The 22825-nt window shown below is 58.2% G+C and overlaps 2 protein-coding genes across 7 annotated transcripts in view; one reads left to right on the top strand and one right to left on the bottom strand.

Moving 5' to 3' along the window:
* The first annotated feature begins 51 nt into the window (after positions 1-51).
* Positions 52-22825, top strand: part of C15H19orf47 (chromosome 15 C19orf47 homolog) — a 37270-nt gene continuing 14496 nt past the window's right edge. For 2 of the 5 annotated variants that reach the window (XM_044988287.1, XM_044988290.1), the window contains exons 1-2: positions 53-726; positions 21703-21777. In XM_044988287.1, the coding sequence (XP_044844222.1) occupies positions 21759-21777 (19 nt within the window). In that variant the 5' untranslated portion in view covers positions 53-726; positions 21703-21758. Of the gene's footprint in view, positions 727-19150; positions 19244-21702; positions 21778-22825 lie in introns of those variants that run through there. The other 3 variants (XM_044988291.1, XM_044988289.1, XM_044988288.1) reach the window with 3 other exon arrangements.
* Positions 1421-16734, bottom strand: PLD3 (phospholipase D family member 3). Of its 2 annotated transcripts, none has more exons than XM_044988286.1 (12): positions 16629-16734; positions 12195-12281; positions 10508-10573; positions 9476-9624; positions 8965-9148; positions 7960-8080; positions 7072-7199; positions 6042-6242; positions 5652-5791; positions 4937-5102; positions 4009-4108; positions 1421-2985 (listed from the first exon to the last, which is right to left on the bottom strand). In XM_044988286.1, exons 2-12 carry the CDS (start codon positions 12219-12221, stop codon positions 2786-2788), a joined length of 1482 nt encoding a protein of 493 aa, XP_044844221.1. In that variant the 5' UTR covers positions 12222-12281; positions 16629-16734; the 3' UTR covers positions 1421-2785. The 2 variants fall into 2 exon arrangements, with proteins under 2 accessions (XP_044844221.1, XP_044844220.1); XM_044988285.1 differs by lacking the exon at positions 16629-16734 and adding an exon at positions 16043-16410.

The raw sequence follows: 22825 nt of genomic DNA on the forward strand, positions 1-22825 counted from the left end.
ATTGAGTGGCTGGGCCCCAGGCAGCTCCCCCAGGGCTGGGCCCATGTCAGGCCGGGGTTTGGGGGCAGCCTCGCTGTCCTGTAACATAATCACGGGGATGAACCAGGCCATCGTGGCATCATGGTGATGTCATAAAGGCAGTGATGTCATCCCAGTGACACATCGGGACATTGTGATGTCACAGTGATGTCATGGGGGCAGTGATGGGTCACAGTGAGCCCCACTAGCTAATGCTTCAGGACTCCTGGAGGACTTGGTTTAGCTCTTAGAAGGGGCAGGGCCGGAGGCTGCTTTGCATGTGGGGCTCTGGCACCCCCTACACTGACTGCGTTTTCTCAAGATCTTGAGGGTCATTCGCCACAGAGCAACAGCTGGTTTCCCCAGGCCCTGCTGCCACAAGCTCAGCCTCTCTCCTGGGCAGTCTGGAATTGCTCTGGCTCAGGCTGGTGAGGTTGTGCCATGTTTCCTTAGTGAGCCGCACAAGCCCTGGAGTAAGCAGCCGAGTACCCAGGGGAGAAGCAAGCGACAGAACGGCTTGTACCCAACCATCTCACACGGCAGAACTTCGCCGTTACCCCTGGCTGGCTGGTTCCCTCTGCCTTGCGCCCTGGTAAATCCTTTACAACCTCTGCAAGGTGATTACAAAACGCTGAGCAAACGGAGCGGTCTGATGAGATGGTGTTTTACACCTGCTCACTCTGGTGTTCCTGACTTCACAAGTGCAGGGTAAGTCCAGTGAACCTAAACTCAGCCAGCAAAACTATTTAAACAGGATTTGCTGAGGCTCATCACCAGCCATCCAAGGATTTGGCAAGTAGCGTAGTGCAAGCCCCACCCCAGGTCAGTCTAGAGCAGCCCTGATTTTCTGTACCTTGTGTCACTATCTACACCCGTGCAAAGCGGATGCAGCCTGGGGGAATTCTGTTTCTAGTGACACTGTGCAATAGCCACATGATTAGGATTAAGACATTTTATCATTTGTGCGCCCAGATTACATTAAACTGACACACGAGGGGATTTTTTTGCATATTATTTTTCCCTCCTGATATCACTGCAGGGCAGAGTGAAGGTTGTGGAGGTGCCTTAACGGTGTATTTCTTATGCGCACAGGTTTGGCCTTCTGTGGAGTGTAACATGAGCTGTGAATTGCCAGGGTTCATAATGCTGGGTTTGGGGAGAATTGCAACATCTTTGTGTCTCAATATGTCTATGCTGTTGCCTCTGTGTGCAAGAGACCCTTCCAAGCACCGATGCCAAAGCCAGAGGGCAGCTACAGACGCTTCAAAGAGCAGTGACCATTGGGCCAAGAAATCTGACAGTGAGAACTCTGCATGCAGGGTTGTGGTAGCCGGGTCAGTCCCAGGATATGAGACAGACAAGGTGGGTGAGAGAATAGTTTTTATTGGACCAACTTGTGGTGTTCTTGGCACTTCTCCAGCCTCCCAGTAGCACTGAGTCTCTCATAGACATAGACTCATGGCTGCAAACTAGCTGGACAGGAAAGGTGGGGTTACCTCTGTCACACTGGGCCCAGCTAACTTCTCTGTAACCTCTCCCATCACAATACTGAATCATGTTGCTTCCTTACAACCTATTGCTTCCAACAGAGCTTCGGCACCAGAGTTCCATTCACGTTAACCTGATGGAAAGTTTGAAATAGCTACATTATTCTGTTCAGCTCATTTGGGACAAAGAAAAGAGTGACACCAGCTAATTTTTTAGAAGAACCAGTTGTGTATTAATTTGAATGTGTGAATTAACAAATGGATTTACATGGAAATTCTCAGAGTCATTCTGCATTCAGAGAGGAAATACAGTATGCTTGAGGAGGGCACACTACATTTTTCTTACAATATAAAGATGCTGAATCCCTGCTTTGAGTACAAAATGGAACTCCACCTTTACCTGAATGCACTTCCATAACTGGTGACTTTATTCAAACCTATTTGCTGTTCTCCTCCTCAAGTTTTCAGCTATTGAGTTAATGCTTTCCTTGTTCCCTGCGAGACCCTGCTACAGAGCCCTGCCTTGGAGTGAATTTTTGGAAGATCATATCAATTCATGGAGAGTAAATGATCCATTGGTGAAATTCACCCCCGGGCAGAGGGGCAGCACAAGACCTAGGCATCAGTTCAGTTACTGCATAAGTATTTAAACTAGGGCTGCAGTAGGACATCAGTGGTTCCCTGGCCATGCCTTGTCCCTCTGAACATTGATGAATTCCATCCTGTGTCCGTATATATGTTCTCTTTGTATAGCTCCCCCTGTGTAACTCGCTGTATCTTCCTTCCGAATGGACTGAAAATACAGACACAAATTAGACTTTACTAGCACCTCCCATCTCCTGGCACCTGTATACAAACCCTTTGACGGGGATCTGGACAATTACATATCAGACGCTATGGAAGCCCATTCCACTGGCCTACACATGAAAGTTCCTGCTCAGTTCAGCACAGAGGGAAAGCAGCAGCGGGGTGTGGTAGAGAAAAGGATGAACTCTCCCCAGCCTGGCTCAGCTGTTAGTGTTTGAAGATGGGGTGTCCTTGTGATCCAGAGAGACACCAGGGCTCAAAAAATGGCTAATGCCATTGCAGATAAACCAAAGGGGCTAGCAAGAAACCAGGTGACGCCGGATATTTCAGGCCCTGGAAGGGACATGTCAACCCCACCATGTTTGCAGTGCTGGGGGAGCCATGCCGCTCTGATGTGTATCCTTGACATGCTGTAGCCGGGTTGTTCTGTGATGCCAGGATTTCCTTCCGTCAGTCCTCAGCGGCGTAGCCTCCTAGTGACCTCTGCAGATGTTTCCCCACTGGCCCAAGGTGCTGATGTCACTGCTGTATTTGGAGTTCCAGTCCCGTTCGAACACGGCCTGGAGTTGTTCCCGCACTGTGAGCTCGCCCTGGGCATTCGTGTCGCTCTGGTTCACCACAAGCGCAGATCCTGCTGTTCTGACAAAATAGTCTCCTGACCAATTGGAGGTACCTTCGGGGAGAAGGAGGAGAGAGCTTATCGCACCTGCCGGCCCAAACGCCATCATGACGCTGGCAGCCCTGGGCTCTCCCATATCGGACACGTCTGTTCTACCAACCCAGGCATGTCCGAAGACAAGAGTCTCTGCTGGGTGTGCCGCCTGCCCCAGCATTTCCTGGGTACGCCACCAGCCTGCAATTCTCAGCCAGGTCCTCCTCTCCTCTTGTCCTAACTAGGAACGTGCCCTCCCCCCCCCCGAGTCCAGCACCACGGCGTGCAGCTGCTGTTCTCTCCTGTGCACTGACGGGGAGCACGGACCGGCCAGGAGCGGGCCCCTCCGCTGGCTCCCTGTGTGTTTCAGCCTTGAGTTCAAAGCTGCCCACTTCACGGCTTTGCTGCTGTCCTGACCCTACAGCCCCCGGGCCCAAGTCTCACTCCCACGAAGGCCCCATTAAACCATTCTGGCAGTGTGTAAAAGGGCCTTGCAGCGAGTGGGAATGGCCCCTGAGCAGCCCCCTGCGTGGGTCTCAGCCCCTGGCCTTGGGGTGCGGCCGGAGTGCCCAGCACCCGGGCTAGTCTCTGCTCCCCAGAGGCTGCGAGAAGCACAAGGTAAATCAGAGCAGACTCAGGCCCCTTGTAAGGGTCTCCCCCCGCACGCAGGAGGGAGGTAGCTGAGAATCGTACCACTGGCCTCTCGCTCTGCCCCCCTCCTCGTTCCCGGGGCCAGCTAGTTTCACCTTCCTGCCCCCCCCCGTCCATGCAAGGGCGTCTCCGGGGCCGGCAGTCGGAGTCTGTGCCGCCGCGCTGCCTCGCCATCTCCTGTCAAATCTTGGCTGGACCCACCACAGCCTTGCTGGCCTAGAGCTCCGGCGCTCTCCCGGGCTCTGGGTGATTTGGTATGTAACTGAACTATATTATCCCGTGTGCAGGGAGATGGTTTGTCAGTGCAACAGGGAGGAAGGATACAGGACGTATTTAATAGTGGCGGTAGGGAGGCGTCAGCAGCGGCGGTTCGATCCTTCGGGGTCTACTCACCAATATAGGCCACCTTGTCGGTGACCATGTACTTATTGTGGTTGACTCTTGCGTAGGGGATCTTGGCTTGTGTTTCATTGACTGGAATGGTGAAGAGCCTCTTCAGATGGAAGGGAGGAAAACAAAGACCCCACAGGATGAGTGTCCTAACGCATCAGTGCACCGCAAACACCGGCCGTGAAAGAGCCGCTCTGAACCCATAGCCTGTGGTGTGGAGACCAGGCCTAGGTGGACAAAGCCCCAGGTCCTGATTCTCTGGCCCCTGCACCATGTGCAGCCACTGCCGAGGGAATGTAAAATGCTCCCACCTTGCCCGCTCTTTGTACTGGTGTCCATGGCGGCCCAACAAGCAGGGCAACAGCAGCGAATTAACCCTTAGAATTGTCTCAGAACAGCACGTGCCTACGGTGCAGCTCACCCGAGAATCCAGCTGCTGCGGACCAGACCGTGCAGATCTACCCCAAACCGACTCCCAGTCACAGCACTGGCCGGGCTGCTGTGCTTCCCTCACAGCTGATTCCAGGACACGCGCTCCCCAGAGAACCCTGCTCAGAGGCAGCACTGCGTGATCAGCGAGGTTCCTAGTTTGACATGGCTGGGTTGATTTCACCGCTTGGGGAATGAGGGACAATGGTCCCTTTAGCCTCAGCGAGGCCCTTTGGACCCAGCTGGTCTCCTACCCTGGAGGAATCTTTCGGGCAAATGCTCCAGCATTCTAAGGATGAGGAAACCAGTCCAGAGAGGAGCAGTCTCAATGGAGGTCAGGACGATGCGTGCTTAGCTTTAACTGTGGGCTAAAGTGCTTTGCTGGATCAGGGCTTTAGGGATTTGCCAAAAGCCACAAGAAGGGGAATGAGTGTAAGAGGCAAGAGCCGAACTCCAGGATTCCCGACCCCTGCTGCTGTGCCGAGCTCAGAGCCTTACTCACCACTTCCACACTGTAGTGCGTCCTATTGTCCTGCATGGCAGCCAGAGACTTCAGGAAAGGAAACATGTCTGGCTTGGAGTGCTCCCAGCAGCCAATCAGCAGTCGAATGTGGACTTGCCTTTCGTAGGCTGCTTTCCTGAGATGATTGTCAATAGTTGGCCAATACCTGGGGAAACAAACAAGGCTTGGCCTGGCGCCTCTCCGAGTTACTAGCTACAGTGGTGGCTGCCTCGGGTCCTTTTCAAGTAACTTTTTCAAATATATTGGCCTGAATTTTCAGAATGGACTAGCAATTTTAGGATGCCCCATGTGCAACGCCTGAAAGAAGGGACATCTGATGAAGATCGGGTCCCTTAGGGCTGCTAAAATCACAGGCCCCTTTTGAAAACGGGGCCCATGGGTTTTACTCTGCGCAATCCTGGCGGTTCCCAAGAGAGGGCGTGGCGTGAAAAAGGCAGGGAGTGGATCGGCAGCGGGCACAGGAGTGTTAAAGGGAGACGTCTGACCAGCACATAGGGCCCAGGAGGAAACAAAGGCAGTGGAGACGGGTGAATCCTTAAAGGACGAGGATTACACCCCCCTGCCCTTGTTACCAAGTTCAACTCGGACACAGCTCATGCCCGAAAATCTCCCCCGGCACACACTGCGCTGCGAACTCAGCACAGCCACGAGCTCGGCCTGAGAGCTGCTTCGCAAAGGGCTGCTGAGGCTTTACCTCCGGGGGTGCGAGAACTCCATGGTTGGCAGGTAGCTCATCACGGCGATGTGCACGAACTGGCTGGCATCGTCGATGACGCTGAGCAGTGCACGGAGGTCCTCCGTCCGTCCCTCGGCACACAAGGCTGGCGGGGAGCTCTGGGCACAGCACAGAGGGGTCAAGCTGACGGCTGCATGGTCAGGAAGGAAATTGTCCTTCCATGTGCAGCACGGCCTGACTGGGTCAGGGGCACCACGGGGGCTTGAACTCACTTTGAAGCAGCAGGGATTGGCCACTGCAGGAGGCGAGGTGACTGACCAGAACTAGGCTCCGTTTCACTACGGCAACTCCTACATGGAACCAATCAGAAGGGGCAGAAGAGGGTTACCCTGAGGTGCCTCAACTTACAGAAAGGTACACGCCGGCATCCGTCCCGTTCAGCTGCACCTCCAGAGGCGTCTCCTTGTTGTACGTGGTGGAGTAATTGGCCGGCCAGGGCGATGGAATGGAGGCGTCCGGCACTCCCAGAACCCAATAGGCTTCAAACATCTTCCCTAAGTCCTTGGCCAAGCAGCTGCAGTTGTAGACAGCCGCGCCCAGCTCCTTCACCTGCGGGACAAGCAGCACCGAACTCTCCGTCACGTGCAGCTGGCTGGCGTGAGCAATTCCCAGCGCTGTGGTTGTGTAAGCTGCGTATTTCAGAGCCTCTGGGGACTCCTTCCCCCCTCTCTCTAGAGCTAATCTCTCTAGGTTCTCATATCGGCACCACGGTACCTGAGCGCCCCAAAGAATCAGAGCGACAGCGCTGGCCTTGCCGGTGTCTCTGCTGGGCTCATTCTGACAGCCCCTCAAAGTGGTGCTGGAGCCAGTCCAAACTGCTCCTGGGACTTGAAATCCTGGCACCAGGCCTGGAATAACATTTCCATCAGGCTCTCCGAGGGGCCATACACAGCAGCTCTGACCTTGAGCCCTGGGCACTTTGCTACAGAGATGCTTTGATTTTCCTGAGGAAGGGTCTTTGGCAGCCCCCGGGATTCCCATCCCCCGCAGGCTTGGGCATGAAGAAGCCTAGGTGTTAGAGACCAGTGCCCCAGTTCCACAGAGAGGTCCATGTGGCTGGCTCCTCCCCTGCCACTGACCTCAGTGGGGTCCGGATGGGTCAGGCTCCATGTCCTCATGCCAGACAGGGCCCCAGGTCAGTAGCAGAGCTGGGACCACAGCCCAGGAGTCCTGGCTTCCAGTTCCTACTCTCAGCACTAAGCAACGCTCCCTCAGCTTTCCCTACACCCTAGCCCGGCCCTGCCTCCGTCCTAGCTCAGAGCCCGCCCAGCGCCTGCCCCCGCAAGCAGGGCTCCTTCTGATGACCCCCGATGAAGGCACAAGCGTCTGTGGCACCCCAGCTCGGGCGAAGACCCTCTTGCCCCTAGGAGGAGTTTACCTGGGTGAGGGAGCGCCAGTCCATGTTAGCGCTGCCAAGATAGACGTGGGTCTTGTCGACGATCCAGAACTTGGTGTGCAGCACCCCATCAGTCAGCCTGCGCATGTTGACTTTGCGGACAGCAGCCCCTAGGGTATGTAAAGGACATGGAGCTCTTTCACGGCCAGGTCCCGGAATCGGAGCGGTCCCTTGGGAGAGCCGCACAGGCACCAAGTGGATCGAACTGGGAGAAACCGGCCAGAGGGGGCCCTGGGGAGCCGTTTCCTGATTCCCCGGGTGTCTTCTTGCAGAGCCTCTCATGACATGGCCAGGCGGTGCCCAGTGGTTCGTTATCAGAGGGCTGCTCCTGAGCGCTGATTGTAAGGACTCAGGGACTAGAACCTGGGTCTCCAGTGCCGCAGGAAGTACCGCCCAAGAGACCCCAAGTGACAGTACCCTGCGGCCCTCGGATTGGCCACGTGCCCCTACTTAATCCCAGGGGCTCACCCAGGAACTTGTCTGGGCAACCACATGGACCATGGCTGCTGCAGTGCCAGACTTCCCCTGATCTCCGGTCTTTGACCCTGGCCTGACTCTGACCCTGGGATCCAGCCTTGTGATTCCTCCAACTCCTGCCCGGTGACGCCTGTCCCTGGTGGGCAGACCTCAGCCCAGCTGTAACCACTAGGCAAGACTGCCTATGCCCCAGTCGCTTACACTGATGGGGCTACACAGGCTGCTTTGGTGTTAGAACAGCCAAGATAGTCAAAAGTGCCTAGTGAATTTTGGGTCCCCAAAGTGTAATACCACAAAGGGGCTGATTTTCAGAGGGCAGGTGCTCGGCTCTTTCTGGAAATCAGGCCCCATCAGGGGGTCTCAGGTTGGGCCCCCGGCCCTCAGGAATCTTACCGCTCTGCTCCAGCGCTTGCAGGTCATCCGTGGGCTGCTTTGAGGATGGGCTGCTGACTGCGATTCTCACCGAGACACTTCGCTGGGGTAACTGCAGCAGTTCTGCCAGGATTTCTTCACCCTGTTTTTAAAAGAGGAGTTAAAAACACCAGTAAGTCCAGACGAGGGGCTCTCTGCCAATGCTGCCTCCTCACCAGGTCAAAGTGGGCATGATTCGTACGGCCATGTGCATGTGCCTATACCCGCAGCCCCATGGGCATCACACCGACTCGGGGAAATTCACCCCGACTCGTGCTGGTCTCTCTGCATGAGGCAGGGGCCTGCTCCAGCTAATTCTCCCTTCACAGCTCACGTGTTCCCTGCGTGGGCAGGGCGGACTCACCACAGCTCCTTCCAGTCTGGCCCTGTCTCTTTTCTCTGCCAGGATCCGAGCTAGCATGACCCGCTCTGATCTAACCAAAGCCATGAAAGAGGCTTTGCAAAAGGAGGCTCAGACTCCGGCAAATCAATGTTCCACTCAACAGCCTTCCCTAACTGGCTCCCTTGATGGCCTGGGACGAGGAACCCGTTACTGGCTTGGTAATTAGACGCTAATTTGGGGGTGGATTCAGCTGATTTGACTGCGGTTTTCTGCCCCAGCCGAGGGACAGCTGGCTCCTGTGCGTTTCACTCGCACTGACACAGTGGTGGCAGAGTGAATGAATGAATCCAGCGGTACCAGGAGGAGTCTCGGCACTTTTCTACACCCGGGTTTGGAAGTGATGCAGTTAGATCAGTACAGCTTCTTCCTGTAAATTACAATACAACGTAGTCCCATTGGTGCCAGCCCTGGGAGCGCCAGCCTGCAGCTGAGGAGCATTCTGGCCCCATCCAGCAACGCATGTGAGCACACACCGAGCAGGGGAGCCGTTCCACTGACTGTAGCAGGTCGACTCCCTGGCTCGAGCCCGAGGCGGGATCAGGCTCTGGCAGGATCCAGCCCCTAATTAAGCTTTTGCTATTTACTTGGTCAGCCGTGGCTTCCTGAGTGTGCGTGTCATCGTTTGTCAGGGTCCAATAGAAAGATGCGATGTCCAAGCTGTTCGTAGCACCTCCGATCAGGCTCCTCCAGGCCTGAAAAGTGGACGGGTTCACCGTGCTGTTGTCTTCATACACCATTCCCTCAGGGATGCTTTCCACCAGCACAATCCTAGCAGGGACGACAACACTGATAACCTCTGAGCTGTCACCCGTTGGGCCCAGCTCATCACAGCCTCCTGCCGTCACTTATAGCCGTGCAACGTGGCGTGTTGCACCGCTGTGTACGGGACTGCGCACGGTACAGGACAGCAGTGAACTGGGCCTGTTCTGAGAGCATTAATACCTGGGTGCAAAGGATACTGGCCTAGGCTGCCCTGTATTCTGGCAGAGCACGCCATGGGAGAAACTGAGCAGCTGGCTGGGGATTGCTAGTGAGCAAAGGCCGAGACGCCCTGACGTACAATAATTAAAACCCATGCTCAGAATAGTCACTCACCTGCAAGGGTCACTGCACGTGTTGTCTGGATCCTGCCCCACTTTCCCTCTTCCCAAAGGGGAACCGAACGGAAAAACTAAGAGACAAGTGAGAATCCCGGCCAAGAGCACGCCCACCAGGATCACAGCCAGCAGGGCACGGCGGGAATACTGGGGGCGGAAAGAGAGAACGAAATGGAGACGGGCAGGCAGCAGCACGCACAGGGTTGAGACATTCCGCTGAAAAGCCAAAGCCTGGGTCTGATCTGCCACTGCCCTGCGCCCGTGCAGTCATTTACACTAGTGCAAAATGGGTGTGAAATGCTACTGAATCAGATAGCATTTTGCACCCCGTCTGCACTGTTTGCACTGGTGTAAATGACCGCACAAGGAGAAAACAATGATTAGAGTTCTGGTCTCACACCAGGTTTACACTGGTGTATTTCTACTGTCTTTAGTAAAGTTACTCCTGGTTTACCCCGGTGTAAGTAAGAGAAGAATCAGGCCCTCTGATCCCAGCCACTCGTTCCTCTGCCTGCATGCCCAGGTGTAGCCAAGTCTGACTGGCACAAGACACCTACCCAGCGGGTCACAACAGGTGCAACGGAATCCACAGAACATACTGGGCGTGATTCTGTGCTCACTTCCGCAGCCGTACATTGGGAGCAAGTCCCCGAAGCCAAGGGGGCCTGATTCTCAGCTGGCAATTGCTGCACTGAAGCCAATGGAACTATGCTGATCTGCTCCAGCTGAGGATCTGGCTCAAGAGAGTCGCTCCAGTGCAAATCCGGTGTGAATGGCGAAGGGGGGCTGTTGACTTGGGGCTAGTCCTGGAGTGGAGCTGTAAGCGTCCCCTGCTCTGGCACTTCTCAGCAAACACAAGCTGTAAACTTCACGTCTCTTAAAACCACCCCGGGGCGTGATGCAAACATAAGCAGAACCAGCCCAGCATGACACGGGGAATGCAGAACAAGCGTCTCCTTTATGGGGCTGTTCCGCTCTGCTGACTCCCTGGTTTTCTAGCTGAGCTCAGCCCGTTGGCAAAACAACTTACCTTCTGGGAAAGCCGGTTTGGCTGTCCAGGCAGCAGGAGCTCTTCCTGGCTCCCTAGAGCGTTCAGCTGTGAGGGGACAAGCAAAGACAGCTGTATGCTGTATCTGAAACAAGCGGCGTGTTGGAGTCTCACCTGCAGACTGGATGCAGCTTGTGCACGGGGAGCATGCAGGGGGCGGGGACAGGCCCCGATGAACTCGAGTAGTTGGGTTCCTAGCTTTCAGTGAACGTTCAGAGCCTAAATCCTTCTGTGCAGCTGGGCCATAATTCCTCCCAAGCTGCCGTGCGTTATTAGACCATATCCTGCAGTCCTTGGGGTTTTGCCTGATGTTTGGAAAGTGGCTGGACCACAGAGGACAACAGCCTCCTGCCGCTGCTGGCTAAAGAAGCCACTTCTTTAGCTCAAGCGGGAGAGGTGTGTCCTTTGGTGCAGATGGCGAGTTGCTATGTAAAGACTGCACAGTACAGCTGTTAGGTGCACTCCTTGTAACGCAAACCCGAGCAGTGGTTCGATTTGCACCAATCTCACTCTGCTCGCGCTCATTTCACTGCCAGCAGAATGTGGGGTGTAAAATGACGGGGAAACAGAAGAGTCTGTTTTGGGTCCAAGGGCAAAGAGACCCGGTTCTGGGATTCAAAGGACCCCAGGCACCAATGACTGCTGTGGAAACAGCCCACTTGCTTCGGGGACTAATTGCAGTCACAAGCCTGGCCTGGCAGTGGCGTTCACATTTTGCCTTGTAACCTTTGGCTTCCTCTGTGGGTTTTTAGTGTCCCACATGTTCTAGGGGACGGGCTCTCGGGGAGAACCTAACCCAGGGGCTTTGTGCAGGTTCAGCTGAGGGGAGATTCCAGAGCGAGGCCTCCCGGGGCTCTGAGTTAGCATTTTACTATCACACATGAAGGGTATCTGGCAAAATTCTCTCCTCAGCTCAAATCTCACTGCTGGTCCCGGTTGTAAGGATGCGGGGGTGTAGAACCCAGGCTTGTGGGAGCCTGGGTAACTGCAGCACCACCTTGCCTCTGGGGAGCTCAGCAAAGTGACTGGAGGATGAGGCACTGCAGGAAGTCCTGGCCGAAGAGACCAGAGCGACGGAACCTCCGGCTGCCCCCTTCAGCCGTGTAAACCAGAAGTTCCCAAGCAGCAAAGCAGCCCCTGGCTTGTGCCCTGCCTTGCTCCTGCCTCTTCCCGTTGACCCTGGTCCAGGCCCAGCCGCCTCCGTCCCAGCCACTGCACCTGGCTGGAGAGCGCACCACACACCTTTGAATGCATGTGGCCGTCCCTGTTTTACAGAGGGCTGAGAGCAACGTAGATTCAGACCATGTAAACGCTTCTACTCCATGACCCCTGGCCACTCCTCAGAGCTGTCTCTGGCCAGAGCACCACCAGACTCCCGTTTACTCGGGCACTGCAGTAAAATACTGAAGCAAGTTAATATTGCTGCAGAATCCCAGGGCACGGCAGCACCTCGTGCATCTGTCAGGCTCCTCCTTGGTTAACCACAGACCGAGAGACGTACGTTGAGGCTCAGCATCTTATAAACCTCAAGCATGTATACAAAGCCCAGGATAGTGAGACCCTGGGACATTCTCAGCGGAGCCCATACAGACCCGGGACCGTCACTAGAGCAGCCAGTGGCAGGAGCTGAGAAGGAGATGCAGTGTTTGTGTCCGTTTCTAAGGCTTACCTTAGTGGGGGGTACAGAGGGCTTCATTTCTCCAGAACCTCGGAGGCCCAGGGTTGAGTTACGCAGCAGGAGAACGAACCAGCAAACCTGGAAAAGGCCAGATGGGAGCAGAACATGACTTCACTGGAGTTACACCTCATTTAAGCCAGCGGAAGTGAGATCAGAATTGGGCCCCGCTAAATTATACTCTAGAAGGTGACTGGCTATAAGTCACCCTGTGAGTGCCACATTAATTCCCTCTGTGATCCCAGGGCAAACGTGATCCGCTCACCAGCGAGAGGCGGCGTGCGCTAACAGCTGGCACGTGGGATCCAAAACCACAGCTGCTTTCTTTCTACCTTCACATCCTCATCAGTGCTACGGACTCGGCACTCTGCCCTGGGCTGGCGTTTCTGTGGCTGCTCCATGAGCCAGAACTCAGCCCAGCTGGGGACGGGGGCGAAATGGGGGACAGCTGCCCTGGGGCCCCCTTACAAATGTCTGTCACTGGGGTGAAACAGGATGGCACCCCAGCGACCAGGGCGTGGCTGCCAGCGCTGGGCAGTAACCTGGCTCTGTGTCTCTCCCAGCAAAGGCCGTGGGCAGTTCCTAGCCGTGCTGGGATCCTTTCTTCCTGTCCGTGAAGCCCCCGGCCTGCTTTCCTTTGCCCCGGGTGAGTCACTCAGTAACACATGCACGTTGTCAGAGCCCCCGAGCCAGCCGGGATGGCCTGAGCAGGCACCTGCTAGCACACTGCCAGGGCGAGTTATTCACACGCAGAACCTGAACCCAGGCCCTGCAGTGTTCGAATCGGGCTTTAAATCCACAGGCCCCCAGCTTGAGTTCAGCGGCTCCGCTCCTGTGAAGTTAAGACTTGCCCCAGCTGAGGCTGTGGCCTATAATGTCTGAGTGGGCCTGAAATTAGGAAAAAGTCATTGAACAAACCATCCATCGACCTGTCTAGCCCTTCCCTGCACCCCCATCTGTTCAGCCCGACACATCCTGCTTCTCTCACTAGTTCCCGGCCCCTTCTCTCCCGGCTGCGTCTCTCCAGGTTCTTCTCTCCTCAGCACCCCCGGCGTAAGCAGCAGGACGGGGGTTTCTGGCCCAGCCGCTCATGCAGCGCAGCGCTCCCGCAGCTGCAAAGGGGGTGCAGTACATGCCTGCTGAGCGCCTCCCCCATCTCTCTGGCTCCACTGCGGACGCAGTCGCTGTGCCATGAATTGCACGGTGCTGAATTCACTCCCTGCCCCAGGCCTCCTTGCTGGGGTGGGGGATGGGGACACTGGCTTCTGGGCTGGATTTCACAAGAGCAAGTGGGGGGGGTCACAAGGCGGTTGGCACCAGGCACGGGGGAGGCTGTCATGTGTCTTGGGCAATCGGAAGGAAGGAAGTTTCGCTGCAGGAGGGGTCAGTCAGCACATTCCGGGCTGTGACCGTTCGCCTGCAGAGGTCAGGAAGGACATTCCCCGCCCCCAAGCAGAGTCTCTAATGAGCCCTTACTAGCCCAGCTCAGACCCAGTGCTCCATCCTCGTCCTCCTCGCCTTTCACGCCATCAGCCCTGCTCTTCTGAAGCCAAGGGAGGATGAGATTTCCAGAGACTCTGTCCCCTCCTGCCTCTCGAATTGCTCTTTCAGGGTGTCCTTCAAAGGATCCTGTGGGGTTTCCACCGAGCTCTGTCCTGGGTCCCTGTTTCTTCTCCCTTTACCCCTTATCTCTGGGCCATCTCATCTACTCACATCAGTTCAGCTACCGTCTCCTTGACCTACCTCTCACCTTCTGTCCAAACTGAAATCTCAGCCTGTCTCTGTGATGTCTCCTCGGGGAGGTCCAGCTGTCAGATCAAGCTCCGCATGGCTAAACCAGCTCTTCATCTTCCCCGCCCGAGCCCTCCCTGCTACCCCCGTTCTTCATGCTGCCTGTGCAGGGGAGCCCAGGAGAGACGCTGAGGCTGGCAAAGGCAGCCTTTGAGCGTAAGGCCATGGGAGCCCCATGCAAAGGCCTCTGGTGCCTGGGAAACGTAGATCTCCAGCCGCAGAGCCTGGCGCCCTTCCCTGGTGCCTGTTCCCGGCAGGCCTGGCGGGGACTTGGCCTGCAGAATGGCACGTTAGATCCTGCTGAACCTGTTCTTGTGCAAAACTTCCTACAGAACCACTGAGAGGGACAGCCTGGCACCTCACCGACCAGCCGTCCCTAACACGCCCTCCCAGCCCCCGGCTCCCCTCGCCGGCACCTCACTGACCCGCCGTACCAGCCGTCCCTAACATGTGCCCTCCCGGCACCTCACCGACCAGCCGTCCCTAACATGCGCCCTCCCAGCCCCCGGCTCCCCTCGCCGGCACCTCACTGACCCGCCGTACCAGCCGTCCCTAACATGCGCCCTCCCGGCACCTCACCGACCAGCCGTCCCTAGCGCGCCTTCTCAGCCCCCAGCTCCCCTCGCCGGCACCTCACCGACCCGCCGTCCCAGCCGTCCCTAACATGCGCCCTCCCAGCCCCCGGCTCCTCTCGCCAGCACCTCACTGACCCGCCGTACCAGCCGTCCCTAACGCGCCCTCCCGGCCCCCGGCTCCCCTCGCCGGCACATCACCGACCAGCCGTCCCTAACGTGCCCTCCCGGCCCCCGGCTCCCCTCGCCGGCACATCACCGACCAGCCGTCCCTAACGCACCCTCCCGGCCCCCGGCTCCTCTCGCCGGCACCTCACTGACCCGCCGTACCAGCCGTCCCTAACGCACCCTCCCAGCCCCCGGCTCCTCTCGCCGGCACCTCACTGACCCGCCGTACCAGCCGTCCCTAACGCGCCCTCCCGGCCCCCGGCTCCCCTCGCCGGCACATCACCGACCAGCCGTCCCTAACGTGCCCTCCCGGCCCCCGGCTCCCCTCGCCGGCACATCACCGACCAGCCGTCCCTAACGCACCCTCCCGGCCCCCGGCTCCCCTCGCCGGCACATCACCGACCAGCCGTCCCTAACGTGCCCTCCCGGCCCCCGGCTCCCCTCGCCGGCACATCACCGACCCGCCGTACCATTCGTCCCTAATGTGCCCTCACCGTGTGGGTCCCAGGATATTAGAGAGACAAGGTGGGGGAGGTAATAGCTTTTATTGGACCAACTTCTGGGTGGTTTGAAAGCTCGTCTCTCTCCCCAACTGAAGTTGGTCCAATCAATGATTTTACCTCACCCACCTGGTCTCTCTGGATTAGCTGAGGTGAGTTATCCAAGGTGAAGTGGCGACCAAGCCTAGATCCCAGGTATCCTGGTGGCCCCCAATCTGATTTCCTAAGCACCCTTCCCTCCAGAGCTAGGACCAGAGCCCGCGGTTCCTGGCTCCCTGGGCGCCGCTCTAGCCACGAGAGAGCCCTACCTCTCCAAACCAGCACTGAGCGAATGGCCGGTGACTTTCCCCAAGGGTCACTAGCTGGGTCATAAGAACAATTCACACTGTGAGCCAGAGCCTCAGCTGGCACAAACGGGTCGCTCCAGTGACTTCAGCGGAGCGCTGCCGAGTTACAGGCTGAGGATCTGTTTTCACTTCTCTAACTCAGGGCCTGAAGAAACACACAAGCACCAGAGCCTATTGCAAGATTTCCCTGTCCCTAAAATGCCATGTCAGGGTGAGTTCAGAGCAAGGCAAGGTGTCTGCTTTACATGCACATGCTGTACGTTCAGTGCTAACATCCCACGCACACCGGGCACTGCTGGGCCTGATTCAGCTCTCACCAGCACCTCACTGACCCGCCGTCCCGAACGCACCCTCCCGGCCCCCGGCTCCCCTCGCCGGCACCTCACTGACCCCCCGTCCCGAACGTCAAGAAGTCTCTCCATTGCCTCTGGGAGCAGGTCCCAGAACAGTCAGACAGGATTTACCACTCCAGATGGGTCAGTTTCTCGACAAAGTCTGCCACTTCCAGGATCCAGGGTCTCTTCCGTCCGGGCTGCAGAGGCCAGATGGGAAGCCCCAGTGGCTTTGCTGTACTTTCTGCTGCTCTGGTTCATTGTTTATCCAGGGCAGGGGAGCAGCGTCCAGTCCCCGCCTCGGTCGCCAGGGCAGGTGTGTGTCTGCCAGGTTAGCCGTTCCCTCGGGGTTCCCCTGTCTCCCGGTCCCACATCACAGTGATGGGGGGGGGGGGGTGGGATTCCAGCTGCGTGTTCCCTGGAGGAGCAGGAACTCCAGGGGTTCGATGCCCGAGCTGTGCCGCGGAGACGCAGCCGGAGCGGGCATCGTGCCAGGCTCCTGCTCTGGGTGGGCTGCCCCACGTCTCCCTCTGCGCCTGGCAGTGCTGGCCCCTCTTTGCACGGCAGGGCACCAGTGACTCAGGTCCTGGGGGGGTTTCCTCCTGAGCCCCCCCCGCCTTACCCACAATGCCCCTCTCTGCCCAGGTCCTGCTGCCTCGGCCCCCCAGCGGGCAGCCAGCTGGCAGGGCCCGGCCCCCCTGCTCCCCTCCCCGCCTACCTGCAGCAGCAGCAGTTCCCACGCTCCCTCCGCCTGGGTCCCCGGCCCCTGGCCCCGGCCCCGCCAGCAGCGCACCCAGCCCAGGCCGTGGGGCGGAGACAGCAGCCTTCCCCCTCCCAGGGGTGGAGCCTGGCCCCCCTCCAGCCTGCCCGCCTCTGGGCCGGGCTGCACGGCCCGGGGGGGTGGGGGGCAGACGTGCTGCTGCCAGGAGCTCTGTCCTCTGGACCCAGCAACCCCCCGAACCCCCCCGAGCCGGAGCTAATGCACCCGGGGGGGGGACCCGCTTTGCGTTCCTGCCCCATTGCATGACTGGCCTGGCGAGATGGATGCTGGGCTGCCCCGGGCCACCGGCAGCTGGTCCTGTACAGCGGGGGCCTTATGAGGAAGGCGCTGGGCGAGGACTCAGCCAGTCTGGTTCAATGCCTGCCTCTGCCCCTGACACCGCATCTCCCCGGGCCTCAGTTTCCCCATCTGTAGGAGAGGGACTCATCCTTCCTTTCTCCCACCCTTGGGCTGTCTGGGCTAGTTAGACCGTCTCCCACTCTGCGTGTGGCACAGTGCGGGCCTGAGCCCGGTCCACTGGCATTCAAGCAGTAACGATCTACATAGACCACTGCTCTCTCTGCCTTCGTTAGGTGTATTACTCGGGCCGAGGAGCCCATGGCGCCCGGTGCTGCTCGACACACCCAGGCCAAACGGACGCTCTCAGTATTAGGCGAGAGATGGCAGCGGGATCCCGGCAGGCGGCAGGGCACGAGGTGATGCTGGCCAGCGCCACAGGCAGGGCTCTCAGCCCTCCTAGCCACTGTCAAGTTTTTCTGGACAAAGGAGAGTTTTCAGGAGGGACGCGGCGGAGAGGTTTGCAGAGGTTTATGGGGAGCTCCTCCCGAGCGTGTGGGCAGCACCGGAGAAAGCACCAGGGGGCTTGTTTGAACTTCTGACAGGCGGGCGATGGAGGCTGGTGTCATGGGCCGATGGGAGGGTGCTGGATGGAGCCTTCTCTCTTACGTTGTGGCCAGGACCTGAGATAACTGCCTCTCTGGCTCGGTCGGCTGGCCCCCGACCCAAACACCAGAGCGAGCTCTTTCCTGTTATTATGAGCACGTAGGGGCCTCCGGCGGGGATCATGGCCCCAGCACGCCGGGCGTAGGCCCTGTCTCCCAGGCAGGAACACGCAGCCGGTCCCCCCTGCTCTGTGCTGTTTGACCCAACTGAAGTGCTGACTGGGCTCGCTTCATAATTTCAGCATCTGATGGTTAGTACTAGCTCAGGAAGCACCCACCCAAATCCGCTCTGGGTTTGGACTGAGCAGTGACATTAGCACCGGGGACTAAGCAACACCTGGTGAGTCAGGATTCGAACCAGCAGCTCCCGGTTACACCCGCAGCAAGCCAGGTTGTAGGAGAGAGATCTTTGCTAAGTGCACAAAGGCCAGTGCCTGTGTTTGTCTGGTAGCCACATGGCCCAGCTTGCAGTCCATCCTGGGCCCTTGGGTGTCACACCAACGTAGCCTGGTCTCCCTTGTAACTGGCCCCTCTTTTCCCAGCCCCACCATCACATGGCACTCCCAACCCCCATGTGTGCATGTCATGTGCCTTCACAAAACCCTGCCTCCCCACCAGAGCCCCCCGAGCATGGATGAGCCATGGGGGAACCCCAGCCCCTGCAAGCTTGTGGTGTCCAGGCATGACATGGGAACTGAACTGAGCCGCGCATTTACAGTCTGCATTCAAACCAGCCCCCTTGAGGTGAACAGACCCAGCCAGGGCCATCCTATCAGACAGAGGTAGGGAGGATTTCTGTATCCCCATCTTTCCTCACAGGTCAGAGGCCAGGTCCTCAGCTGGTATCAACCAATATGGTTCCATTGTGGCCAACAGAGTCCCCGGCCATGTGTGAACTGCACAGTCACAGATTTGAAGCCAGCCGGGATGGGACCATTACAGTTTCCTAATCTGCCCTTCTCCCGCGATTCCTGGGCTGCCCCACGGAGCCCTGTAGCCTGGCTTGCAGGTGTTTTCTTGTGCGGTTACTCCCTCTTATGGAGAGAGATGGGACAGGGCAAGGAGAGACCCAGGAGGTGAAGCCGTGTGAGCGTCTTGCCCTGCAGACAGGCTGCTCCGAGGGAGAGGAGGCTCCCAGAGTCCTGCCTGGCTTGGTGGGGAGCAGTTCCAGAGCATCGCCCAGGGACTCCGTGACACCCCCCCTCTCTGGAGTCCTGGCTCCCAGCCCCCCTGCTGCACTAACCAATAGAGCCCACTCCCCTCCCAGAGCCGGACACAGAACCCAGGAGTCCTGGCTCCCAGCCCCCCTGCTCTAACCACTAGATCCCACTCCCCTCCCAGAGCCAGACACAGAACCCAGGAGTCCTGGCTCCCAGCCCCCCCCTGCAGCTGAGAGAACCCAGGGACCGGGCTCAGTCCGCGCAGGCGCGGAGCGGGGCGGCGGGCGGGAGGTGCGGAGGCAGCCCCGCTCTCTATGGTTCCCCGCCGCCTAGAGGCGGCTCCGCGCGGGCCGGAGGCCACTTCCTGTTCTCGCTGGTCGGCGCTTCCGGCTGGGCCTGGCCCCGGGGAGAAGCGTAGGGGCCGGGCCGGGCCGGCGTGGGGAGCGCAGCGGTGAGTGGGCGGGGGCCGTGGGGACGGGGCTCTATGGGGAGGGGGAGTTTGGGGGGCGGGGGCCGTGGGGACGGGGCTCTATGGGGAGGGGGAGTTTGGGGGGCGGGGGCTGGGGGGACGGGGCTCTATGGGGAGGGGGAGTTTGTGGGGCGGGGGCTGTGGGGACGGGGCTCTATGGGGAGGGGGAGTTTGGGGGGCGGGGGCTGTGGGGACGGGGCTCTATGGGGAGGGGGAGTTTGGGGGGCGGGGGCTGTGGGGACGGGGCTCTATGGGGAGGGGGAGTTTGGGGGGCAGGTTATGGGGTGGGGGCCATGGTGACAGGGCTCTATGGGGAGGGGGAGTTTGGGGGGCCGGGGCGGGGGCCGTGGGGACGGGGCTCTATGGGGGAGGGGGAGTTTGGGGGGCAGGGGCCGTGGGGACGGGGCTCTATGGGGAGGGGGAGGTTGGGGGCAGGGGATGGGGCGGGGGCCATGGTGATGGGGCTCTATGGAGGAGGGGGAGTTTGGGGGCAGGGGCCATGGTGATGGGGCTCTATGGGGGAGGGGGTGTTTGGGGGGCAGGTTATGGGGCGGGGGGCATGGTGACGGGGCTCTATGGGGAGGGGGAGTTTGGGGGCGGGGGATGGGGCAGGGGCCATGGTGACGAGGGACTATGGGGAGGGGGAGTTTATGGGGCAGGGGATGGGGCGGGGGCCATGGTGACAAGGCTCTATGGGGAGGGGGAGTTTGGGGGGCAGGGGATGGGGCTGGGGCCATGGTGACGAGGCTCTATGGGGAGGGGGAGTTTATGGGGCGGGGGCCATGGTGATGGGGCTCTATGGGGAGGGGGAGTTTGGGGGGCAGGGGATGGGGCGGGGGCCATGGTGACTAGGCTCTATGGGGAGGGGGAGTTTGGGGGCAGGGGATGGGGCGGGGGCCATGGTGACGAGGCTCTTTGGGGAGGGGGAGTTTGGTGGGAGGGAGATGGGGCGGGGGCCATGGTGACGGGGCTCTATGGGGAGGGGGAGTTTGGGGGCGGGCCATGGGGCGGGGGCCATGGTGACGGGGCTCTATGGGGAGGGGGAGTTTGGGGGGCAGGGGATGGGGTGGGGGCCATGGTGATGGGGCTCTATGGGGAGGGGGAGATTGGGGGGCAGGGGCCATGGTGACGGGGCTCTATGGGGAGGGGGAGTTTGGGGGGCGGGGGATGGGGCAGGGGCCATGGTGACGGGGCTCTATGGGGAGGGGGAGTTTGGGGGCAGGGGATGGGGCGGGGGCCATGGTGACGAGGCTCTATTGGGAGGGGGAGTTTGGGGGGCAGGGGATGGGGCGGGGGCCATGGTGACGAGGCTTTATGGGGAGGGGGAGTTTGGGGGGCGGGGGATGCGGCGGGGGCCATGGTGACGAGGCTTTATGGGGGAGCTGGTGTCTGAGGGGGAGTTTGAGGAGCAGACACTGGGACTGTGGGGTGTCTGGGGGGACTGTCGGGGAGGAACTCACTCGGCGCGTGGAAGGGGAGATGGCTACTGAAGATTTTAGGGGAGAAATTCCTGGGGATTTGAGGACGGTTGTGGGGCAGAGACCGTGGGGTCCTGATCTCCTGCGTTAGACTGAGCAGTTTGTGTTCCTAGCACAGGGGGGTTGAACCCAGGCACTGGCCCCACCACACCAGCAGGTGTTGCTGGCCAAGCTGGAATCCTGGTGGGCCCCGGCAGCAGGGATTGCTGAGCTCGAGCCCTTCTGCCTTGAGCTCTGGAGGCCCCTTCCAGGCCTAGGATTCCAGCCTCAGGAAGCTCTGTGAGCGGCTTCCTGGGGCCGCAGCTCAGCCATTTTGTAACTGTCCTTCGCTGGCCCAAGCATGGCAATTGCTGTCCCCTTCTCTAATAGGGAAATAGTTCTTCAGTCCCAGCCAGGTGAGCGAACGTGCTCCCCAAGCACCTGCTCAAGTCATCGTGTGCTGGTCCAGAGCAGCAGGCACCAGTCTGAACTCCCTGGCAGCGCTGGTCCCAAGCAGACGTTCATGATAACAAGACCCTGGTGGGATAAATGACCAAGAACCATGACCTTGAGGGGGAAACAAGCTGCAGGAGAGAAGGAAATCTTAGCAACCAGATCATGATTCTAAAAATGCCCATAAGTGATGAGCCAGCGACAGGATCTGCAGAAAGCTGACTAGCATTGTCACCATTTGCGTCTGCACACTCTCCAGGTGCTGTCTCTGCCCTCTGCAGTTGCCTCTTTAAGAAGCACTGAAGTATTTGTAGCCCTGGACAAAGGACAGGAGCCTAACGTGGTCTAGTCAAAAATCCCTTTGCGTCATAAGAGCCGCCATTGTAGAACCAGACGGGGGGTGTTGTGCTTTAAACTCCTGGGCTGGGAGTGGGTAACGGGCTATTCTTGTTCCATGAATGGCAGCACTGGAATTCTGCCTGCGTCATCCATGAAGTGCAGTTGCCGTAATGATATGTTGTTTCATTGCAGGCTTTTCAGCACCGTGAGAGCCAGGCCCCACCGGGGGTCTTTCTGGATTTCCCACAATGGTGTCAGTTACAATGGGTAAGTCTGAAATGATGATATTTTGATTTTGGAAGGTATCCCCCTTCTTGTGTAAACGGAGATCTCGGTAAGACAATAGCCCCGGTGTAAAGGCGTTCAGAAGAGCAGATTTTATCGGTAACTTTTGTGGCATATTCAAATGTCAGAGGAATTCAGTGGCTGGTACATGAGCAGCCAGGCTGATGTTTGACAGCAGCTGTGAATGCTCAGTATGTGGTGCCGGGGATCTGTGCCCTAAACCACAGGAGAGATACTGAAGTGACATTAGGATCATGACTGAAACCTCCCAAGGCCAGGAAATCCAGAGATAAAGCCCGTGGGATAATGTCCTGCTGTTATTTAGAGTCCTCTGCAGTTCTGATAACCTCTAGGGTGGCTTGTGAAGAGTTCGTATTTTAATTCTTAATTAAATTTGTTGCATTCTCAATTTACTTCATGAAGCCTGATCTTAGAATATATTCCAGGCTTTCCGCTGAAATGTACCAGCTGACGATGATATGCCGCTTTAATTTAGGTGTGTCTCTCCTCTCTGTGTTTCCAAATGACTATGAATTTGATGGATAAGGAAGCTGCCATGAAGCAGTTTCAGTAACAGCTATGGGATAATTTGTGGCTGGTAAAGATTTAACCAACCACTGATTCTTTTCCTCCCCCCAGAGAAGTAACACCAACATCTTCATGAAAGAATAATGTTGAAGCTAGTCGAAACTGACTAGAGGGAGGGAAGGCAGGCACCTGCTTGCTACTGATTGACCCTGCTGCTGTGTGGGCCTCTCAGGACTCTCCAAGCAGCACTGGGGGACTCAAAGCAGTGGTGAGCTGGAGACGGTTCGCACCAGTTTGCAAGAACCAGTTGCTAAATTTAGAAGCCGGTTTAGAACCGGTTGTTAGGGTTACCATACAGCCAGCAGCCGCGGCTGCTTCTGGGAGACAAGACACCTCGGCTCTGTGCAGCTGAAGAGCCAAGAGTCCTTTGCCCGATCACTACCTTCCCCCCGTTTGCCCTGCAGCCCCCCGAACCTCGTCACCCCCAATTCCTCCCCTCCGA

The sequence above is a fragment of the Mauremys mutica genome, chromosome 15 (assembly GCF_020497125.1).
Source record: "Mauremys mutica isolate MM-2020 ecotype Southern chromosome 15, ASM2049712v1, whole genome shotgun sequence".
NCBI classification, from domain to species: domain Eukaryota; kingdom Metazoa; phylum Chordata; order Testudines; family Geoemydidae; genus Mauremys; species Mauremys mutica.